Consider the following 19,315-nt stretch of genomic DNA (forward strand, 5'->3'; position numbering starts at 1 on the left):
CCAGCCACCGCGCTGTGCTCCCGGCTGTCACCCCGTGCCCGGGCTCTGGTCAACGGGCTCGGGCAGGTGAGTGCCCCTGCCTTCTGACTGGACGAGATATCCGGGTCCCGCCTGCTCATCTCCCAGCCATTCCTCAGGGGACTCAAGTTCCTTTTAAAGGAAAGGCTCCCTCTGGAGGCCACAGTGTGGGCACCGAGGGACTCAGGTGTTTTACAGGGGACCTGTGTGAAGCAGACACACGGGCAGGGCCCGCCTAAGCCGTGGAAGGGCTCCTCTGCCACCTCTATCAGCCCAGGCCACCAGCCCCTGCGGGGCCGCGTCCTCTCCTGCGGCAGGACCCGCATCTCCAGCTGCAGTCTGTGAGTACCTTGCCACTGTAAACATGCACGAACACACTCCCCACCCACTGGGGGCTCTCCACTCTGCACCCGAGGTTCAGCTGCTGAACAGGGCGTCCCCGCAGGGGACCACTAGACCTGCTCTGTAACCACCCCAACCCTAACCTCACAAACTCTGCTTAACCAGCAACACTCAACAAGACAGGGAAAGCTCTTCTGCTATAAAACTGAAAACGCAGGGACCTCCCTGGTGGTCCAGTAGTTAAGGATCCACCTGCCAATGCAAGAGACACAGGTTTGATCCCTGGTCCACACAGACCCCACAGGCCAGAGAGCAACTAAGCCCATGAGCCACAGCTACCAAGCCTGTGCTCTAGAACCGGGAGCTTTAACCAAACCACTGCAATGAGAAGCCCAAGGACCCAAGTAACTAGAGTAGCCCCTACTCGTTGCAACCAGAGAAAGCCACTCAGCAATGAAAATCCACCACAGTCAAAAAACACTAAAATTTTTTTTAAAAAAACCTGAAAAAACAAATACATCAAAAAAATGTTGAACATACCAAGAAGAATTCTGGAGTATCACATTATTATACCAACATCACATGTGTGTATACTGGACAGACTGACAGCATGAACAGCTTACTAAGTAGTTTAGCTGCAACTGTGAAAAGCTTCAGGTTAAGTCAATACGGTGTACGACAACAACACAAACTTACGAATAAACAAGATGTTAAAATGGTATAGACTAGTAGTGTCAGGACGTAATTTATCAAAAAAGATGAAACACAGCTATGCCACAGAAGATGCTGGAAGCAGCACTTTCTGTGTAAGATTTTGAAGCATTTCCTAGTTCAAGACATATTCTAAAAAGTGCATATTCCTTAGTAATCTTCTTCACACTTTTAGAAAGCAAAAGGAAAAACTTGTATCAAATGCTTAGCCTTAATATCAATATATACAATAATACATCAATACACAGGGGACTTTAAAATTTGTTTTTTAAAGATCAAATTCCAAATTTTCCAATTTATTTTTAATTAACTCAGTAATTTCCCTAATTTTTCAATAAACTAAGTAAGGTTTCTTTCTTTTTTTTAACCTAAGCCAATCAGTAAGGCTGGATGTATAAGAATTTAATTTCTACAGTTTTAATGTTGAGGATTAAATTAGCTAGATTTAACCTATAGTAGCCCATCAAGAAAACAAAAGCAAAATTATGTTTTTATCAGTAACTGTTGCTTCCTGGAATGTCTTTTGATAGCTCCTTTTATGACCAGTAACACACCCATTTTAACGTTAACGCTCCTGGAGTCCAGGAACCCTGCAGCATCCGATACCCGCCCTGTGAGAACAAAGTCAGAGATTCCCTGCTATTGCTGACCACATCACACGGCCTGTGGGATCTCAGTTCCCAGTGAGGGGCTGAACCAGGGTCCCTGGCACTGAGAGCGCCGAGTCCTGACCACAAGGCCACCAGGAACTCCCTGGAATCAAACTCTTGAGAAGGTTTATTTTACAGTACTCAACTGTCACAAAAGTCTAAAGAACCGTGTGCACTTCCTCGTCTTTCTGCCTGCGTCGCTAAGGCGTCCTCAGGGGACTTTCAGATGGAGGTTATTACCCCGACAGTGCAGTCACTTGAAGACAGGTGTCACTGACTTAACGAGAAACTTCAAACACACTGAGCATCTCCCTCTCCTCTACTGAACCACTTGATTCCTGGGACAAGCTCTTTTCAGGTCGGTCAGCACGCTGCCGTGCTGGAGGCTGACTGTGCCCAGCACCCAGGCCAAGTTTAGCCATGGCAGCATGGCCCAGCCCCACCCGGCCCATGTTTATCTGCACCTGGGATGACCTAGTTTCCTTCACTTTCAAGCAACAGGGAGAGTTAGAGATTAGATGCATTTCCAAATTCTGAGGGGGGTAGAGAAGAGGAGAGATGCTAGAATCTGTGACCCACAAAGATCCCATCCTAGCCGCAGACTCGCGGTCCCCGCCCTGAAAAGTGCCCTGGCCACTGCCGACCGCTCACAACAGCACCACCCTCAGTTCTGACACCGCCAACTCACCATTCTGAATCATGTAGTGCAAAATTTGTTCAATGACGGACACCACGTAGCTAGCATCTTGTAAAACAGGCAAGTAAGTGTCCTCGGAGGAGAACACCTCCAGCATCCGCATGGGAAGCGCAACATTCAGACTGTCATCGTTACAGCTCTGCAGCAACCTGTAAAAGTGGAAAAGGTGTCCCAGAGGCACGAGACGGCAAGTGCCACCAGGAGGTCCTCACACTCTCCTCGCTCGAGCACGGGAGGTGCTCGGGCCCCTCTGCTCTAGTCCTACAATGTCCCCGAAAACAGGCAGGCCTCAGGAAACAGCCAAGCACCATGTCACTCGCACTTTGAGTCCTCATTATGAGCCACACAGGATGCTGGCTCCAGGCTGAGAGAGGAAAAATGTGCAATCAAGGAGGGAGGGAGAAGCAGACAAGGAAACTCAGTGTGGGGAAGGTCAGCCGGGGAGCGCCCCTAACTTACCCACGCTCCATCTAACCCAGCTCAGCTGTGGAGCTCCTTAAAAGTGCCCACGAGCCTCTTCGAACATGCCTCCTTCAAGATTTCCCTTGCCCAAAACATCCCCCAAGAAGACAGTTTAATCTACTTCTGGTCCTAAGTCACCCAGCATTTTAACTAAAGACTCTCATCTCACTATGAGAATTACAGGCAGAAAGGAAGGCTTAGCTGTTACAAAACTAAGTTTTATGTGAAAACAGAGAAAGTCTTTTTTAAAAATCAACTTTATGGAGACATAATTTACACGCAATAATTTGTACTCATTTAAAGCAGGCAATTGGAGAAGGCAACGGCAACCCACTCCAGTACTCTTGCCTGGAAAATCCCATGGACGGAGGACCCTGGTAGGCTCTAGGCCATGGAATCGCAAAGAGTCAGACATGACTGAGGGACTTCACTTTCACTTTTCACTTTCATGCATTGGAGAAGGAAATGGCAACCCACTCCAGTGTTCTTGCCTGGAGAATCCCAGGGACGGCAGAGCCTGGTGGGCTGCCGTCTATGGGGTCTCACAGAGTTTGATATGACTACAGCGACTTAGCAGCAGCAAAGCAGGCAATACAGTGAGTTCATTCAAAAAACTAAGATCGTGGCATCCAGTCCCATCACTTTGAGGCAAATAGATAGGAGAAAAGTGGCCAACAGTGGCAAATTTTATTTTCTTGGGCTCAAATATCACCAGAGACAGTAATTGCAGCTACAAAATTAAGACACTTGCTCCTTAGAAGGAAAGTTGTAACAAACATAGACAGCATAATAAAAAGCAGAGACATTGCTTTTTAGTCTGACATTGTCAGACTTTGCTGACAAAGCTCCGAAGAATCAAAGTCCCAAGTCCCTATAGTTTTGCCAGTAGTCGTGTACAGATATGAGAGTTGGACCATAAAGAACACCAAAGAACCGATGCTTTCAAATTGTGTGGTGCTGGAGAAGACTCTTGAGAGTCCCTTGGAATGCCAGGAGATCAAGCCAGTCAATCCTAAATGAAATCAACCTTGAATACTCACTGGAAGGACTGATGCTAAAGCTGACGCTCCAACACTTTGGCCACCTGATGGGAAGGGCTAACTCATTAGAAATGACTCTGATGGTGGGAAAGATTGAGGAGAGGGGGACAAGAGAGGACGAGATGGTTGGATGGCATCACTGACTCAATGGACATCAGTCTGAGCAGGCTCTGGGAGGCCTGGCATGCTGCGGTCCATGGGGCCGCAAAGAGTCGGACACGCCTGAGCAACTGAACAGCAGCAGCGACAGTGAGTTCTGACACCACAGCCAGCGCAGACACGGAGCACATCTCCGCTCCACCTCTCGGCCCTCCAGTAAATCCTCCCCCCACTCTCCCCCAGCCCCACCCCCGCCGCAGCAACGCTGTCACTACAGACTCTGCTCTAAACAGAAGCAATCACAGAGAACGCACACATCAATGTCCAGAGCCTTCCCTCAGCAACTTTCTGAGACTCAGCCGGCATATGTTAACAATGTGGTCCCTTCATAGCGAGCACTAGTCCACGGCATGCAAACACCATGTTTCTGTTATCTATTCACATGCTGACAGGGACCTGGGTCATTGCCAGTCTTTTCTTGTTATATATAAAGCTGTCTGAACATTCAAAGCAGCCTTGTGGACCTGCCTCACTTCTCCTGGGTCAGCTCCTGGGCGAGGAACTACAGGTCACACGGCAGCCAGACATCACAAGGAACCATCAAGCTGAGAGGCAGGGCTGAGCGACCCAGCTGTTCCGCGGACACCACACACAGTCCTGACACTGTCAAGCCGCAGCTGTTCTGGCAGCCGGACCAGCACACTTCACCAGGGGCTGACACTGGGCTTCCGGTGCTCAGGGGGCATTTGCACGTCTCCTCTGCCATGGGCTGTCTCTTGAGAAAACGAGTAACCCATCCTGGCTGCACCCTGGCCCGACCCCAGGCCCTCCAGCCGCACAGCCTCTGCCCACTTCAGGCCGGGCTCCCCAGGCCTGTCTCCCTGTCCCTGGATCCTCGCCAACCAGGCTGCCAGGTCCCCATGCCACTCTCCAGACGCCACCACCTCTCCCACCCCGGCCCGCGTTGGTGCCCGTGCAGAGCTCTTCTCCCTTCTCAATTCCTCTTACAGCCGCGCCAACCAGACCCCCGTGCCCACCCTCCATCACAGCTGTCATCACAGGCACCAACGGCCTTACTGCAGGGAAAAATCGCCATTCTGTGAAATGGGGGGAGGAGGGAGGAGGGAGACTGGTGGCTGGCCCAGCTCAGTCACTGGGTTCCCTCCATCCCCGCCTTCCACAGGCTGGCCCCCAACTCTGCAGACAGGCGTGAGCCTGGAGAACACTGACGGCAATGCAAATGTTTCCCACACTAAGCTACACAAATTATTCCTGTTCCTGGCAATGCAAAGGGCTCTGTCAGACAGGGAATACAAATTCCCTGAGGCAGGTTCATCTGAATAAGCTGGAACATCTTACTGGTTCCCTCCTTGGGTAACCAGTTAAGTGACGTCACTGACACGTGCTCACACGCGAGTCCTGACTTAACACTGAGCATTACCAACTCAACGATCAATTCCGACTGCACCCCCCCCCATGATGTGCCTGGACTCTCCAGCTCCATCCTGGGCTCCACCTCCTCTCACAGCAGGGACCAGCCTCTGGTTCACTATCTACACTTTTCTTGCTCTAGACAGTTGACCTGAACTCCCATGGAGACTAAAAGAGAAGGCGGCATATGCCCCTTCTCTGGTAACTTGCCTACACACCTAAAATTCAGCGCCTGGCACGTGGCAAGTAACATAAAACAACTGAAGTTTCTAACAGATTACTGTTTTAATTTTACTTTGTTAAAATTTCTTTTTTTTTAAACCTTGTTAAAATTTCATTCCTCATCTAAGAGAACCAGATTCCCCAGAGAAAAGAGCCCCAACTTGGGCTTGCAGGGGTGGTATTAAGTGAGCCCAAAGTAGCATGGTCCCAGGAGACACTGAGGCTCGAAAGACGGGGCGGGGATGGAGGGCTTCTGAGAAGAGCTCCCTCCATCAAGCGCTAAAAGACAACACAAGGCCGAATGAGCCAAAAGGGAAAAGAGGCAGGGTCCTCTTCACAAACAAGCCAACTAACCAGCACTAAAAGAGACACCTCCGTTAGAAAAATCAGCACTGAATGAGCCATGGACATAACAACAGTATCAAGCCCAGATCACCAGATGTGAAAAGCCCTGGGGGAAGGCCAGCCCTGGGGGCAGGCGGCAGAGGAGAACGTGGGCCTGCACAACATGAAGCGGAGTCTCCACCTGCACCTGGCCTCACTGAGCACAGACTCGCCTCAGGATGCGTCTGTGGGCTGAGGTGCCAGGGCTCTCACATGCCCTGCTCTGAGGAAGTCTGCTCACACATGTTTAGGCTGAATCAAGTGTGCCCCACACCAGCAGCTCTCATCGGGTGCCACTGGGCAGTGTCTGGAGACCTATAGGCTCAAGTGCCTGCAGGCCAAGATCCTGGTGAGCAAACACCGCCCAGAAATTTTCCAAGACAGAAAGTTGGGGAAAACAAGCAGAAATTGCATTTGGATCTATCATCTATTAAAATTACTTGCTGGGATATAAAATTAACACACAGAAATCTCTTGCATTCCTATACACTAACAATGAGAAAACAGAAAGAGAAATTAAGGAAACGATACCTTTCACCATTGCAACAAAAAGAATAAAATACTTAGGAGTATATCTACCTAAAGAAACAAAAGACCTATACATAGAAAACTATAAAACACTGATGAAAGAAATCAAAGAGGACACAAACAGATGGAGAAATATACCGTGTTCATGGATTGGAAGAATCAATATTGTCAAAATGGCTATACTACACAAAGCAATCTATAGATTCAATGCAATCCCTATCAAACTACCAACGGTATTTTTCACAGAACTAGAACAAATAATTTCACAATTTGTATGGAAATACAAAACACCTCGAATAGCCAAAGTAACCTTGAGAAAGAAGAATGGAACTGGAGGAATCAACCTGCCTGACTTCAGACTATACTACAAAGCCACAGTCATCAAGACAGTATGGTACTGGCAGAAAGACAGAAATATAGATCAATGGAACAGAATAGAAAGCCCAGAGATAAACCCACGAACCTATGGTCACCTTATCTTCGACAAAGGAGGCAAGGATATACAATGGAAAAAAGACAACCTCTTTAACAAGTGGTGCTGGGAAAACTGGTCAACCACCTGTAAAAGAATGAAACTAGAACACTTTCTAACACCACATACAAAAATAAACTCAAAATGGATTAAAGATCTAAATGTAAGACCAGAAACTATAAAACTCCTAGAGGAGAACATAGGCAAAACACTCTCCGACATAAATCACAGCAGGATCCTCTATGACCCACATCCCAGAATTTTAGAAACAAAAGCAAAAATAAACAAATGGGACCTAATGAAACTTAAAAGCTTTTGCACAACAAAGGAAACTATAAGCAAGGTGAAAAGACAGCCCTCAGATTGGGAGAAAATAATAGCAAACGAAGCAACAAAGGATTAATCTCAAAAATATACAAGCAACTCCTCCAGCTCAACTCCAGAAAAATAAATGACCCAATCAAAAAATGGGCCAAAGAACTAAACAGACATTTCTCCAAGGAAGACATACAGATGGCAAAAAAACACATGAAAAGATGCTCAACATCACTATCAGAGAAATGCAAATCAAAACCACAATGAGGTACCATTACACGCCAGTCAGGATGGCTGCTATCCAAAAGTCTACAAGCAATAAATGCTGGAGAGGGTGTGGAGAAAAGGGAACCCTCTTACACTGTTGGTGGAAATGAAAATTAGTACAGCCACTATGGAAAACAGTGTGGAGATTCCTTAAAAAGCTGGAAATAGAACTGCCATATGACCCAGCAATCCCACTTCTGGGCATACACACCGAGGAAACCAGATCTGAAAGAGACACGTGCACCCCAATGTTCATTGCAGCACTGTTTATAATAGCCAGGACATGGAAGCAACCTAGATGCCCATCAGCAGACGAATGGATGAGGAAGCTGTGGTACATATACACCATGGAATATTACTCAGCCATTAAAAAGAATTCATTTGAATCAGTTCTAATGAGATGGATGAAACTGGAGCCCATTATACAGAGCAAAGTAAGCCAGAAAGACAAAGACCATTACAGTATACTAACACATATATATGGAATTTAGAAAGATGGTAACGATAACCCTATATGCAAAACAGAAAAAGAGACTCAGATGTATAGAACAGACTTGTGGACTCTGTGGGAGAAGGCGAGGGTGGGATGTTTCAAGAGAACAGCATCGAAACATGTATATTATCTAGGGTGAAACAGATCACCAGCCCAGGTTGGATGCATGAGACAAGTGCTCGGGCCTGGTGCACTGGGAAGACCCAGAGGGATCAGGTGGAGAGGGAGGTGGGAGGGGGGACCGGGATGGGGAATACATGTAAATCCATGGCTGATTCATTTCAATGTATGACAAAAACTACTGTAATGATGTAAAGTAATTAGCCTCCAACTAATAAAAATAAATGGAAAAAAAAAAAAAGAAAAAAAAAAAGGAAATAAAATTACTTGCTGGATGAATACCTTCAAAAGCACATTAAGTGCCACAAACTACAACCCCCAGACTATGCTGCTCTGGGGTAGGGCACGCCTGACACCTCTGAGGGCCTGTGAGGAAAAGCCGTGTGTGTAACAGAGGCCACGGTGCCCAGACCTCACTGTGCTGTGCAGGCGTCTACAGAGAAGGTCCATGAACTCCTGCTCCAGCGAATCAACGCATACGATGTGTTTTTCAAAGGACATTTTTCGAGAAATAAAAGGGGTTTGGGGGAAAAAAAAGATTTACTGGGGCTCTCGATCATCCACATTCTCTCTTTGGGGGTTTTCCACTTTCTTTCTAGTGCAGCTCAGGCTCTCGAGAAGATCAGGATCTGAGCTAACAGGCCTCATTCTGATAGGAACCCTAAATAAACCTTACTACACGCACCTTCCAGAAAATTAGCTGAAAGTGTACTAAAGGCTCAGAATCATTTGAAAGTTGGCTACGGTGCAGACATCACCAAATTTTAGAAAAATGGTGAAGATGTTAATTTGCTTTTTCATTCAAGTGCTACTACTCACATCACCTCAGTATGCTCTGAACTGAGTCCAGGACACAGGTCAGGATAGCCTGATGAAAGGCCTGACCCATCACCTGCAGGCAGCGACCCTGGGGCCTGGGATCAGTGACCATCAGCACAGAGACGGGTCTTTCACCTGGCCTGTCCACTCGCCAAGCAACCAGATGCCTGACGTCCCACAGGGCGATTCCAGGCCACACCGGGAAGAAAACAACCCTTGGAAGGTATGCTTAACTACATTTTAATTTCTAAAGGGAGGATCACAGGAGTAAAAACTGAAAACAGTAACATTTCAGTCTCAAAAAAACCAACAACAAAGGGAAAACCACTAAGACACTGAAACTCAAACAGTATTTTTCTAGACAACGAGATCACCACATCACCCAAGCTGGGGACGACAATGGGTTTACCTGCAACAGAGGCTCATCAACCTCTTTATTTGAAACAAGCATGTGAGTCTCTCAGATCCTTCCAACTGCTGGACAAACAGAGCGCTGTGTTTAATCAGGTTCTGATACATCCATATCTGAAAGAGCAAAACATACAACTCGTTAGTCTGTAAAAAGTTAACTGTTTTCTAATTACATAACATGCCAAATTTCCTTAACTGGCAGACACAATCAAAATAATCAAAACATGGCTGAGAAATCAATCTTCTAAGTCAAAGTTTTAGTGAGAAGGATACACACATCCTGACTTTTCCATCCTAAAAAAGCACATCAGCATGAAGTTAAATTACTTAAGAGTAGGTATTAGAAAACTCACATAAAAGTGAGAGAAACAGTTCATTTACAAAATCTAGCAGTCCACAATAAAAAGTGAGAATCACAGTCTTAATCCTAAATTACAAAGGACAGCGGCTCCTTCTCACCTGTCTTCTCTAGCTTCCAGCACCGTTCCTGTGGATGCTCTCCTCCCCAATCCATGAAATGCTGGTGGAAAAAGCGATCTTACAGCCCCACCACCCCCGATAAAAGGCCAGGCGTGTAACACGTCAGGTGAGAGTTATATCACAGCTAGATGGAGGAATCCCATCACAGTGTTTATACAAACCATCACAGTGCGCACTAAAATATTACAGCTTTATTTGTCAATTATACTGCAGTATGCTTGAGGGGAGCAAAGGTCACAGCTGTGGGGGGGATGGCCTGAACTCCCACCATCCTGGACACAACCACTGATGGGGCCCCAAGCTCAGCAAGCGGGGCCTCAGACCTCCATCCAGCTCCACCCAGCAGGTGTGGACACCGCTCTTCTGAGTGACTGAAAACACCACCCCTGACAAGGAGCCTGCTGGACTCACTTTCTCTACGATATGCTTTTTGCTACCTGTTCATTTATCAACAGAAACAGTTACAAATGAGAGAGCCTCTCACGTGTGCCTGTCATGTTGTGTCTCCTTTGACAGTAAAGCTTACCTGATATGAGATGTTATCAAAGCCTGAGCACAAATGTTCTGCCTGGTAAATCCTAGTGGGTCCAAAGTAGGTGGAAAGGAACTCTGAGACCCCACCCAACTGTTCATCTGCCTACACAAAAGCTCAACTTGAGGCATTTGGAGCTGCTTGTCCCTATTTCCTCAGGAACCAATGTGACACACACGTTTTCTGCACTATCTGACAAGCAGTGCATTCTAAAATTGATACACCCATTCAGTTCAGTTTGGTTCAGCCACTCATCATCGTGTCCAATTCTCTGCGACCCCATGGACCGCGCAGCACGCCAGGCCTCCTTGTCCATCACCAAATCCCAGAGTTTGCTCAAACTCAAGTCCATCGAGTTGGTGATGCCATCCAACCATCTCATCCTCTGTCGCCCCCTTCTCCTTCTGCCTATAATCTTTCCCAGCATCAGGGTCTTTTCAAATGAGTCAGTTCTTCACATCAGGGGGCCAAAGGACTGGTGCTTCAGCTTCAGCATCAGTCCTTCCAATGAATACTCAGGACTGGTTTCCTTTAGGATACACTGGTTGGATCTCCTTGTCAGTCCAAGGGACCCTCAAGAGTCTTCTCCAACACCACAGTTCAAAAGCATCAGTTCTTCAGCACTCAGCTTTCTTTATAGTCCAACTCTCACATCCATACATGATTACTGGAAAAACCATTGCTTTGACTAGATGGACCTCTGTTGGAAAAGTAATGTCTCTGCTTTTCAATATGCTGTCTAGGCTGGTTATAGCTTTTCTTCCAAGGAACAAGCATCTTTTAATTTCATGGCTGCAATCACCATCTGCAGTAATTTTAGAGCCCAAAAAAATAAAGTCTCTCACTGTTTCCATTGTTTCCCCACCTATTTGCCATGAAGTGATGGGACCAGAGGCCATGATCTTAGTTAGCTGAACGCTGAGTTTTAAGCCAACTTTTTCACTCTTCTCTTTCACTTTCATCAAGAGGCTCTTTAATTCCTCGCTTTCTACCATAAGGGTGGTATCATTTGGTATCAATATCTGAGGTTACTGATATTTCTCCCCACAATCTTAATTCCAGCTTGTGCTTCTTCCAGTCCAGTGTTTCTCATGATGTACTCTGCATATCAGTTAAATAAGCAGAGTGACAATATACCGTTCTGACGTACTCCTTCCCGATTTGGAACCAGCCTGTTGCTCCATGTCCAGTGCTGTTGCTTCCTGACCTGTTACAGATTTCTCAGGAGGCAGGTCAGGTGGTTTGGCATTCCTATCTCTTAACCCATTAACAAATAACAGTAGAAGGTGCAGTAAACACTGTAACAATCTAATGGGCAACTGTAGGAACTATAAGAATAAGGCGTTAATACACTAATCAAGTAATTATGGTTCAACCCCATAAAGAAACCCTCAAAGCACTTTCTTTAACACTTCTTGGACTGGGTTTGTTTTCTTTTTAATTAAGGCACAACTGATGTCCCTGGAGGAGGAAATGGCAACTCACTCCAGTATCCTTGCCTGGAACATCCCACAGACAGAGGAGCCTGGAGGGCTATGGTCCCTGGGGTCTCAAGAGTCAGATGTGACTGAGCATACATGCACACATAACTGATGGACAGTATTATATAAGCTTCATGGATACAACATAACGATTAAAATGTTCAAAGGTTATACGCCACTTGTAGTTATTATAAAATACTGGTTTTATTCCCTGTGCTGTATAATATATCTCTGGAGTGGACTGGACTTTGACACTGCTTTTAAATTTCTTGACAAATGCACCAACATCATCATTCCCAAAGTTCTAAGTACATTAAATACCTGCTTTGCTTCATTTTTCCTACTCAACTCTCTTGTTTGTTGTTGTTGTTTTTTTTTCACTAAATTCAGATATATAAACTTTCCCTCTTATGCATCCTTTCTCAGGAAGTCAACTGAAGGTGTATATCAATAAAACGAGGGAGCAAATCAAGCAAGCAAAAAGGAATGGACTCAGGAGAGAGGATCTGAAACTGAAGAGAAACAGAGCAAGGGTTTTCCCAGGATAACAGCGCAGCGCGCCCCCGGGGTGCAGCAGGTGGCTCGGGGCAGGGGCAGGGGCACGCACCAGGGGCCTGGCTGAGCAGGGGTAGAAGAGGACCTGGCCCTCAAGAGGCGCAAAAATGAGATAACAGTGACCTGGTGCTAACGCCAGAGGAATTCAGGAAGACTATACAAAGCATCACTTTAGCAGCGAGCATATTTAGTCATAACAATAAAAAATAAGTCAAGGGAGTAGGTGAGGAAGGGAAAGCCATATATGCTGTTTTGTACAAAGCATATTAAATAAATAAACTCCCAACAGTGGTGTCACGCGTGCTCTTAAGACAGGAAGCAGGGAACCTGAAGATGGGGCAGGAGACCTACCCTCCACATATTATGTGACTGGTTCATTGTTCTTGCATTTTTGTTTGCAAACTGAATAAACCATCTGGTTCGTTTTTGTCGTATAAGCCAGGTTTGAGGAGCTGGCCAATTCTACGTTCATGTAGGGCCATGGGGCCAGGCCGCTGCCCGCCTAAAAACCACGCAGGACTGCTGACCGGACCTCGGGGCAGCCAGGGGCAGCTCTCCAAAGGCAAGGGCGCTCTGGACAGACGCTCGACCCTCCTGACCCTCTCGCCCCCCGGCTGTGCTCCACAGCTGACCTTCAGTCCGTGAGCTCAGAGCAGGGGAAGGAGGGACAGTCTAATCCAGACGGAGCGCCGAGCCCTGCTGCTGTGCATGTGTTATTCCTTTCCTCATCGGCTTCAGACAGAGCCAAGAAAAGGTGCGTTTAAGGCAGCCACCTTCACCACTCTCGAGATCTATGGATCGTTCCTCCCACGGCCATCCCGGCTCAGAACAGGAAGCAGAGTGGGTGTCAGAGCCAGAGCTCACCAGGGCAGTGCAGCACCCTCCATCTCCTGTACTTGAGTTTCACACAAGGGTGCTGCCAGTCGCACGGCTGGACCACAGAAGGCTTACCTTTTACTGTAAACTCATCCTTTAATTTTAAATTTTTATTACAAGTAAAGATTTCTAAGAATAAGTATGTGATTTAACCTAATAATTACACACGAATCTCATTTTCTGGGAGACTGGACACAGTGGCAAGTTCTACTTTTTAAAAAGACTGACAGTCATGGATGTCCCCCATTAACACACACCATTCCTCATCACTGGTAACATCACAAGCCTATAAAATGTTTTAAGTTATGCAATTATGTTTCGATGTTTCAGCGCAAGACCCTGGAGGTCAGAGCCTTACCCTGAAGCACCCCCGGGTTAACGCTGTGACACTGAGGACCGCATCCCAGAGACAAAGGCGGGCTCCGTGCTGAACAAGGGTGGACCGCGCACCCCGGTAACGCTGCGCAGTGCATGCACCACACAGCACCCCACTGCTTCTTATATTTGAAATTTTCCATAAAAAAAAAAAAAATGAAAAAGCCTACTGATCATCTATCAACTTTAAGAGGGAAAACACATGATCAGAAAGACAACCCACCGCCGCTGACTGCGGAAGTTCACAAGGAGAGCCTTGCTGGGGGGTGGTCTGACCACAGGAAACCAAAAGCTGGAAAACACGCACACAAGGGTTAGTGGAAGCAGAGTCAACACTCACCAAACGTTTTGAGTCTTCACTCTGTCTATAAAAAAACAGAAGCTGCCTCACCAGGAGGGTAAGGTTGGGGCCGTTGGCAAGGGGAAAAGTGCCGCCAGACTGGGCCAGGCTGGCACAGCGGTCGAACGCAGTCCTCTGGATGGAACACTGGAAACAGACGGAGACACAGAACAGCATCAGTGCTCGCGCGGCCTGAGGCAGCCCGTGGTCAGCAGAGCGCAGACCGCCCGCTAGGGTTACGTCACTGGGAAGTCACGGCTGGAGAGCCTGGGGTGTACCTGTTACAGACCCTCCACAGGGGCTACCACCACCTCTATTTACTGTGATCTGTAGCGCAGTTTGGCCTAGGCTTCTATTTCATAACTTAAAAACCACCAAAAACCTCATCTATCCATATACTTTTATATAAACTAGCAAATTAATCATTGGGGAACATATTATCCACATTAATTTTCGTTAAACAAGTACACATAAAAATGCACACAAAATGAATTCCACCTCTAAGAATCCAATGCTATATTCAAAATAAGTTTTCTCATGCCTTTTTAATTCCTTCTCAATTTAAAAGCAAACTTACTTGCTGTTTTCTGTCTCTATAGCCTCGAATAAATGACTGGATAATTATTGCATTTTTCAATCTTCGCCTTTCTTCCTGAATAACATTGGGAGGAAAAACAATTGGTCAGAATCAGTGAAAATGACATATACTCGTTAAGACTACACATCACAACATTCACTCTTTGAAACATACCATTCACCAATTTCTAATATATTCAAAGTTGTGCAGTCATGCCCGCTGTCTACTTTCAGAACATTTTCATCACTCGGCCCCATAAAACTCCTGACCCGGTGGCCGTCAGTCACCCCTCACACTCTGTCCCACTCAACCTGTCCACCCTGCCCTGGCAATCACTAATCAACTTTCTATCTCCATGGAACTCCCCATTCTGGACGCTACACACAAGGGAACCATAATATGCAGCCTCTGAGCCTGACCGTTCACTCGGCACTGTGTCCTCAAGTCACCCACGGCACATCCTGTGTGAGTACCTCACCCCTTTCTACGGCCGCTTCACTGTCCAACTGTCTTCTTTGCTTATCCGCTTACTAGCTGGTGAACACTGGGCTCTTTCCACTCTAGGCTATTATGAATAATGCTGATGTGGACACTCATGTACCAACTTTTGTGGGGACACAGATTTTCAATTCTCTCGGGTGTATACCCAGGCATAGAATTAATATTTGAGGAACTACTGGACTGTTTTCCAAAACAGCTAACCATTTTACAATTCTGCCAGCACAGTCAGACTTTTAAAAAAAAGCTTTTAACTGGGATGACCCTGAGGGATGGGATGGGGAGGGAGGTGGGAGGGGGGTTCAAGATAGGGAACACATGTACACCCCTGGCTGATTCATGTCAATGTATGGCAAAAACCAGTACAATACTGTATAGTAATTAGAGTCCAACTAAAAATTTTTTTTAATTTAAAAGCTTTTAAGTATTAAAAAAAAAACACAAGCATTTTAATTTTTCATTTATTTTTATTAGTTGGAGGCTAATTACTTTACACCATTGTAGTGGTTTTTGCCATACACTGACATGAATCAGCCATGAATTTACATGTGTTCCCCATCCTGAACCCCCCTTCCCACCTCCCTCCCCATCCCATCCCTCTGGGTCATCCCACTGCACCAGCCCCGAGCACTTGTCTCATGCATCCAACCTGGACTGGCGATCTGTTTCACACTTGATAATATACATGTTTCGATGCTGTTCTCTCAGATCATCCCATCCCTGCCTTCTCCCATAGAGTCCAAAAGTCTGTTCTATACATCTGTGTCTCTTTTTGTGTCTTGCAAATGGGGTTATCGTTACCATCTTTCTAAATTCCATATATATGCGTTAGTATACTGTATTGGTCTTTATCTTTCTGGCTTACTTCACTCTGTATAATGGGCTCCAGTTTCATCCATCTCATTAGAACTGATTCAAATGAATTCTTTTTTAATGGCTGAGTAATATTCCATGGTGTATATGTACCACAGCTTTCTTATCCATTCGTCTACTGATGGGCATCTAGGTTGCTTCCATGTCCTGGCTATTAGAAGCAGCGTTGCGATGAACACTGGGGTGCACGTGTCTCTTTCAGATCTGGTTTCCTCGGTGTGTATGCCCAGGAGTGGGATTGCTGGGTCATATGGCAATTCTATTTCCAGTTTTTTAAGGAATCTCCACACTGTTCTCCATAGTGGCTGTACTAGTTTGCATTCCCACCAACAGTGTAAGAGGGTTCCCTTTTCTCCACACCCTCTCCAGCATTTATAGAAGCATTTATTTCAAAGGTCACTCTATTTCTAAGCAGAAAACTCCAATTATGAACCACCTGAGACTGCCTTTAAAACTTTCAGTGACTGAGCAAGAACAATAGTCATCACTGTTCTAATCTCTGCAGCTGCCGCACCCTGAGGGCCCACCGCGTGCCCGCCCGGAGACAATCCACAGGCATCCACACAGTACCCTGACGGGTGAGCACCACTCCTGTTTTACAGACACAGAGCCTGAGCTCTCCATAAAGACTGAGGATGCCAAACGCCATGAGTCAGAAAGCAAACTCAGGTGTGACACGAAACCTGCGCTCTGTCCTAGCACGCGATGTTTCACAGCCCCTCTGAGTGCCACCTACAGGCGTGAACGGTGCACACACTCATGCAGTCTTGGGATTAGAGAGCACACCGTCAGGTCACAGAGGTGCACTCTCTGAGCTTGAGATGGTTACGAGGGAACCCCTGAGCCGGAACCAAGTTTGGGCATCAATTCATAACTATGATTCTAAGGGTACTTGATGATAAACTCATAAATCATCCCAGGCATTTTCAACACATTCATTTTTGTTCATTCAGTGGTTAACTAGGGAGGAAGTCTAGGTAACACTCCAGTTCTCTGGCAGGTGTACCGGAAATAGGTCAACCCTCACAAGGCCTGAAAGTCAGCCTCAAGTCAGCTCATCCTTACAACAGTTAAAGGGGATTAATTGTTCCTCTCCCTATTGCCTGCCAGAAATGAATGCAATGCTCTCCAAAAAGAAGAGGTCATATTCTAGAACCTGAAGGCATCATTCTGTTTAGGACATACGAAGTCCAGTATTCAACCAAAATAACCAGGCAAAAGACAAGAATTTAAAATCAAGAGGACAAACAACACAAACAAACCCATAGGAATTCCAAATACTGGAGTTTAAACATTATGCTTAAAAATCTACAATTATGTTCAAGAAATTAAAAGACAAGAGAACTGGTAAATAAAATAATCAAACAAAATTCTAGAACTGAAATAAAAACCAGAATTCAGAACTCAGTGGATGTATTTAATAATCAGACATCACTAAAAGAGATAATCTGTAAATCAGAAGTTAGACAAGAAGAGACTAGCCAAATCAAAGCACAGATATTGAAAAGGATAAACAGAGAGAGGAGAGCAGACACACGGGGTAGAACGTGAAGGCTGGACGCATCCGCAGCGTGAGCCCAAGAGGAGTAGGGGAGGGGGAATGGAGCAGAAGCACCACGGGGAGAGAGGGCTGGCTGAGGACGCTCCAGGAAAGACAAAACACAGCAACCCGTACACGGGCTTCCCGGCAGCTCAGCCGGTAAAGAATCAACCTGCAATGCAGGAGACCCAGGTTTGAGCGCTGGGTCACGGAGATTCTCTGCAGAAGGGAATGGCTACCCACTACAGGATCATTCTCTTGCTTTTCAGTATACTTTTCTTGTTTGAGCAGTGACTTTCAAGTGAGGGCTATTTCACCACCCAGGAAACATTCGGTGATTTCTGGAGACATCTGCGGTTGTCTCAGTGTGGGGAGGGAGGGTCGCGGCCTCTGCTGGAGAGGCCCTATGTGTGTATATGTGACATAACATGTATTTGTATGTATCTTAAACTTCAGAAACCATTCTGGATTTGTTGATTTTATGGTGGGTCATCTGGAACCAATGTAGAGGCCAGGAGATGGGCTAACCCTGCAGTGTGTGGGCAGGCACCCAACAAGGCACCGCCTGGCCCAGGTCATACGTCAGCTGCCTGGAGGCCGGGAGATCCTGCCCCAGAGTCCTTGCACCTGCGGCTCCCTAGCCCAGAAGGTGTTCCAGCTTCCCACGGCGTTTCTGCTCCGTCCGGGAATTCACTCAGCTCTGACAAGCTCAGAGACTCCGTCCCTCAACACCGGCCCACAGCAGGCCCTCCGGGTCCCCGCTGCAGGACCCTGGCTCACACCAGCGGTCCACGCCCAGCAGGAACACTGTTCTGTCTCATTCCCTACTCACACCCAGCCGGTACAGCACTACCGAGAACACGATGAGTTCTCAGTATGTGTGTGTGAAAGGAATGGACGACTTATCAAAAAACAGAACAAGAAACTGATCACCACGACTGCTGATCAGTCAACACAGCAAAGCCATTTTAAGAAATTATCTCCGAAGATGAAACGTGAAAGAGACTGGAACAAAAGGGGTCCCTAGCCCCTTTCGCGTATTCAGCTTCTTCACAAACACACAAATAGTGCAGACAACCTGCCTTCACAGGGAGTCTTCTCCTCCTACTTGGTAAAATACGAACATTATACTCTAAGACTTTCTATACCTTCTGGAAGCTACACCATAAGCAACTACGTGAACTGAAAGTCTATGTTCTCCCCTTATTCTGCAAACTGCTCTTTTAGTCCATCATTTCTACATTCTTTTAGCCCATCTACATTAGATGAGTCACCATAAAATCAACAAATCCAGAATGGTTTCAGAAGTTTAACAAACATGCAAATACACGTTATGTCATATATACATACATATATCTGTGTATGTAAAACAGTAAAAGCAGGGCTTAGCTAAATGCTATGGAAACTGCTTATCGACGGGGACTGTTACAAACACTTACCTCTCTCTTTTTTCTTTCTTCCTGAGTACGATGTAAAAGAGAAGCCTTTTCTTCCTAAACACAAGAAGAGAGAAAAGACAAAAGGTGTAATTTCAAATTCTAAAATGCTCTCATACAAAAATTACAGAATGCTGTGACCCAAAAGAATTCTAGAGATCATCCAATCGAACTGTCTGACAACAAGAAATCCCAGGCACGACGGGTTAAATGGCCCCCCGCCCCCCCCCAACCCCCCCCACCCCACCCCCAGGTCACAAATCAAGTTAAT

General features: G+C 46.3%; 1 protein-coding gene across 2 annotated transcripts in view; it reads right to left on the minus strand.

Annotated features, from left to right (window-relative positions):
* UBE3C (ubiquitin protein ligase E3C) overlaps positions 1-19,315 on the minus strand; it is a 115,113-nt gene that overhangs the window by 70,728 nt on the left and 25,070 nt on the right. For both annotated transcript variants that reach the window (XM_020888733.2, XM_020888732.2), the window contains exons 2-6: positions 19,048-19,101; positions 14,698-14,772; positions 14,121-14,267; positions 9,480-9,595; positions 2,410-2,567 (exon numbers count right to left, since the gene is read on the minus strand). In XM_020888733.2, the coding sequence (XP_020744392.2) occupies positions 2,410-2,567; positions 9,480-9,595; positions 14,121-14,267; positions 14,698-14,772; positions 19,048-19,101 (550 nt within the window). The remainder of the gene's footprint in view (positions 1-2,409; positions 2,568-9,479; positions 9,596-14,120; positions 14,268-14,697; positions 14,773-19,047; positions 19,102-19,315) is intronic.

The sequence above is a fragment of the Odocoileus virginianus genome, chromosome 1, assembly GCF_023699985.2.
Source record: "Odocoileus virginianus isolate 20LAN1187 ecotype Illinois chromosome 1, Ovbor_1.2, whole genome shotgun sequence".
Taxonomy (NCBI): Eukaryota; Metazoa; Chordata; class Mammalia; order Artiodactyla; family Cervidae; genus Odocoileus; species Odocoileus virginianus.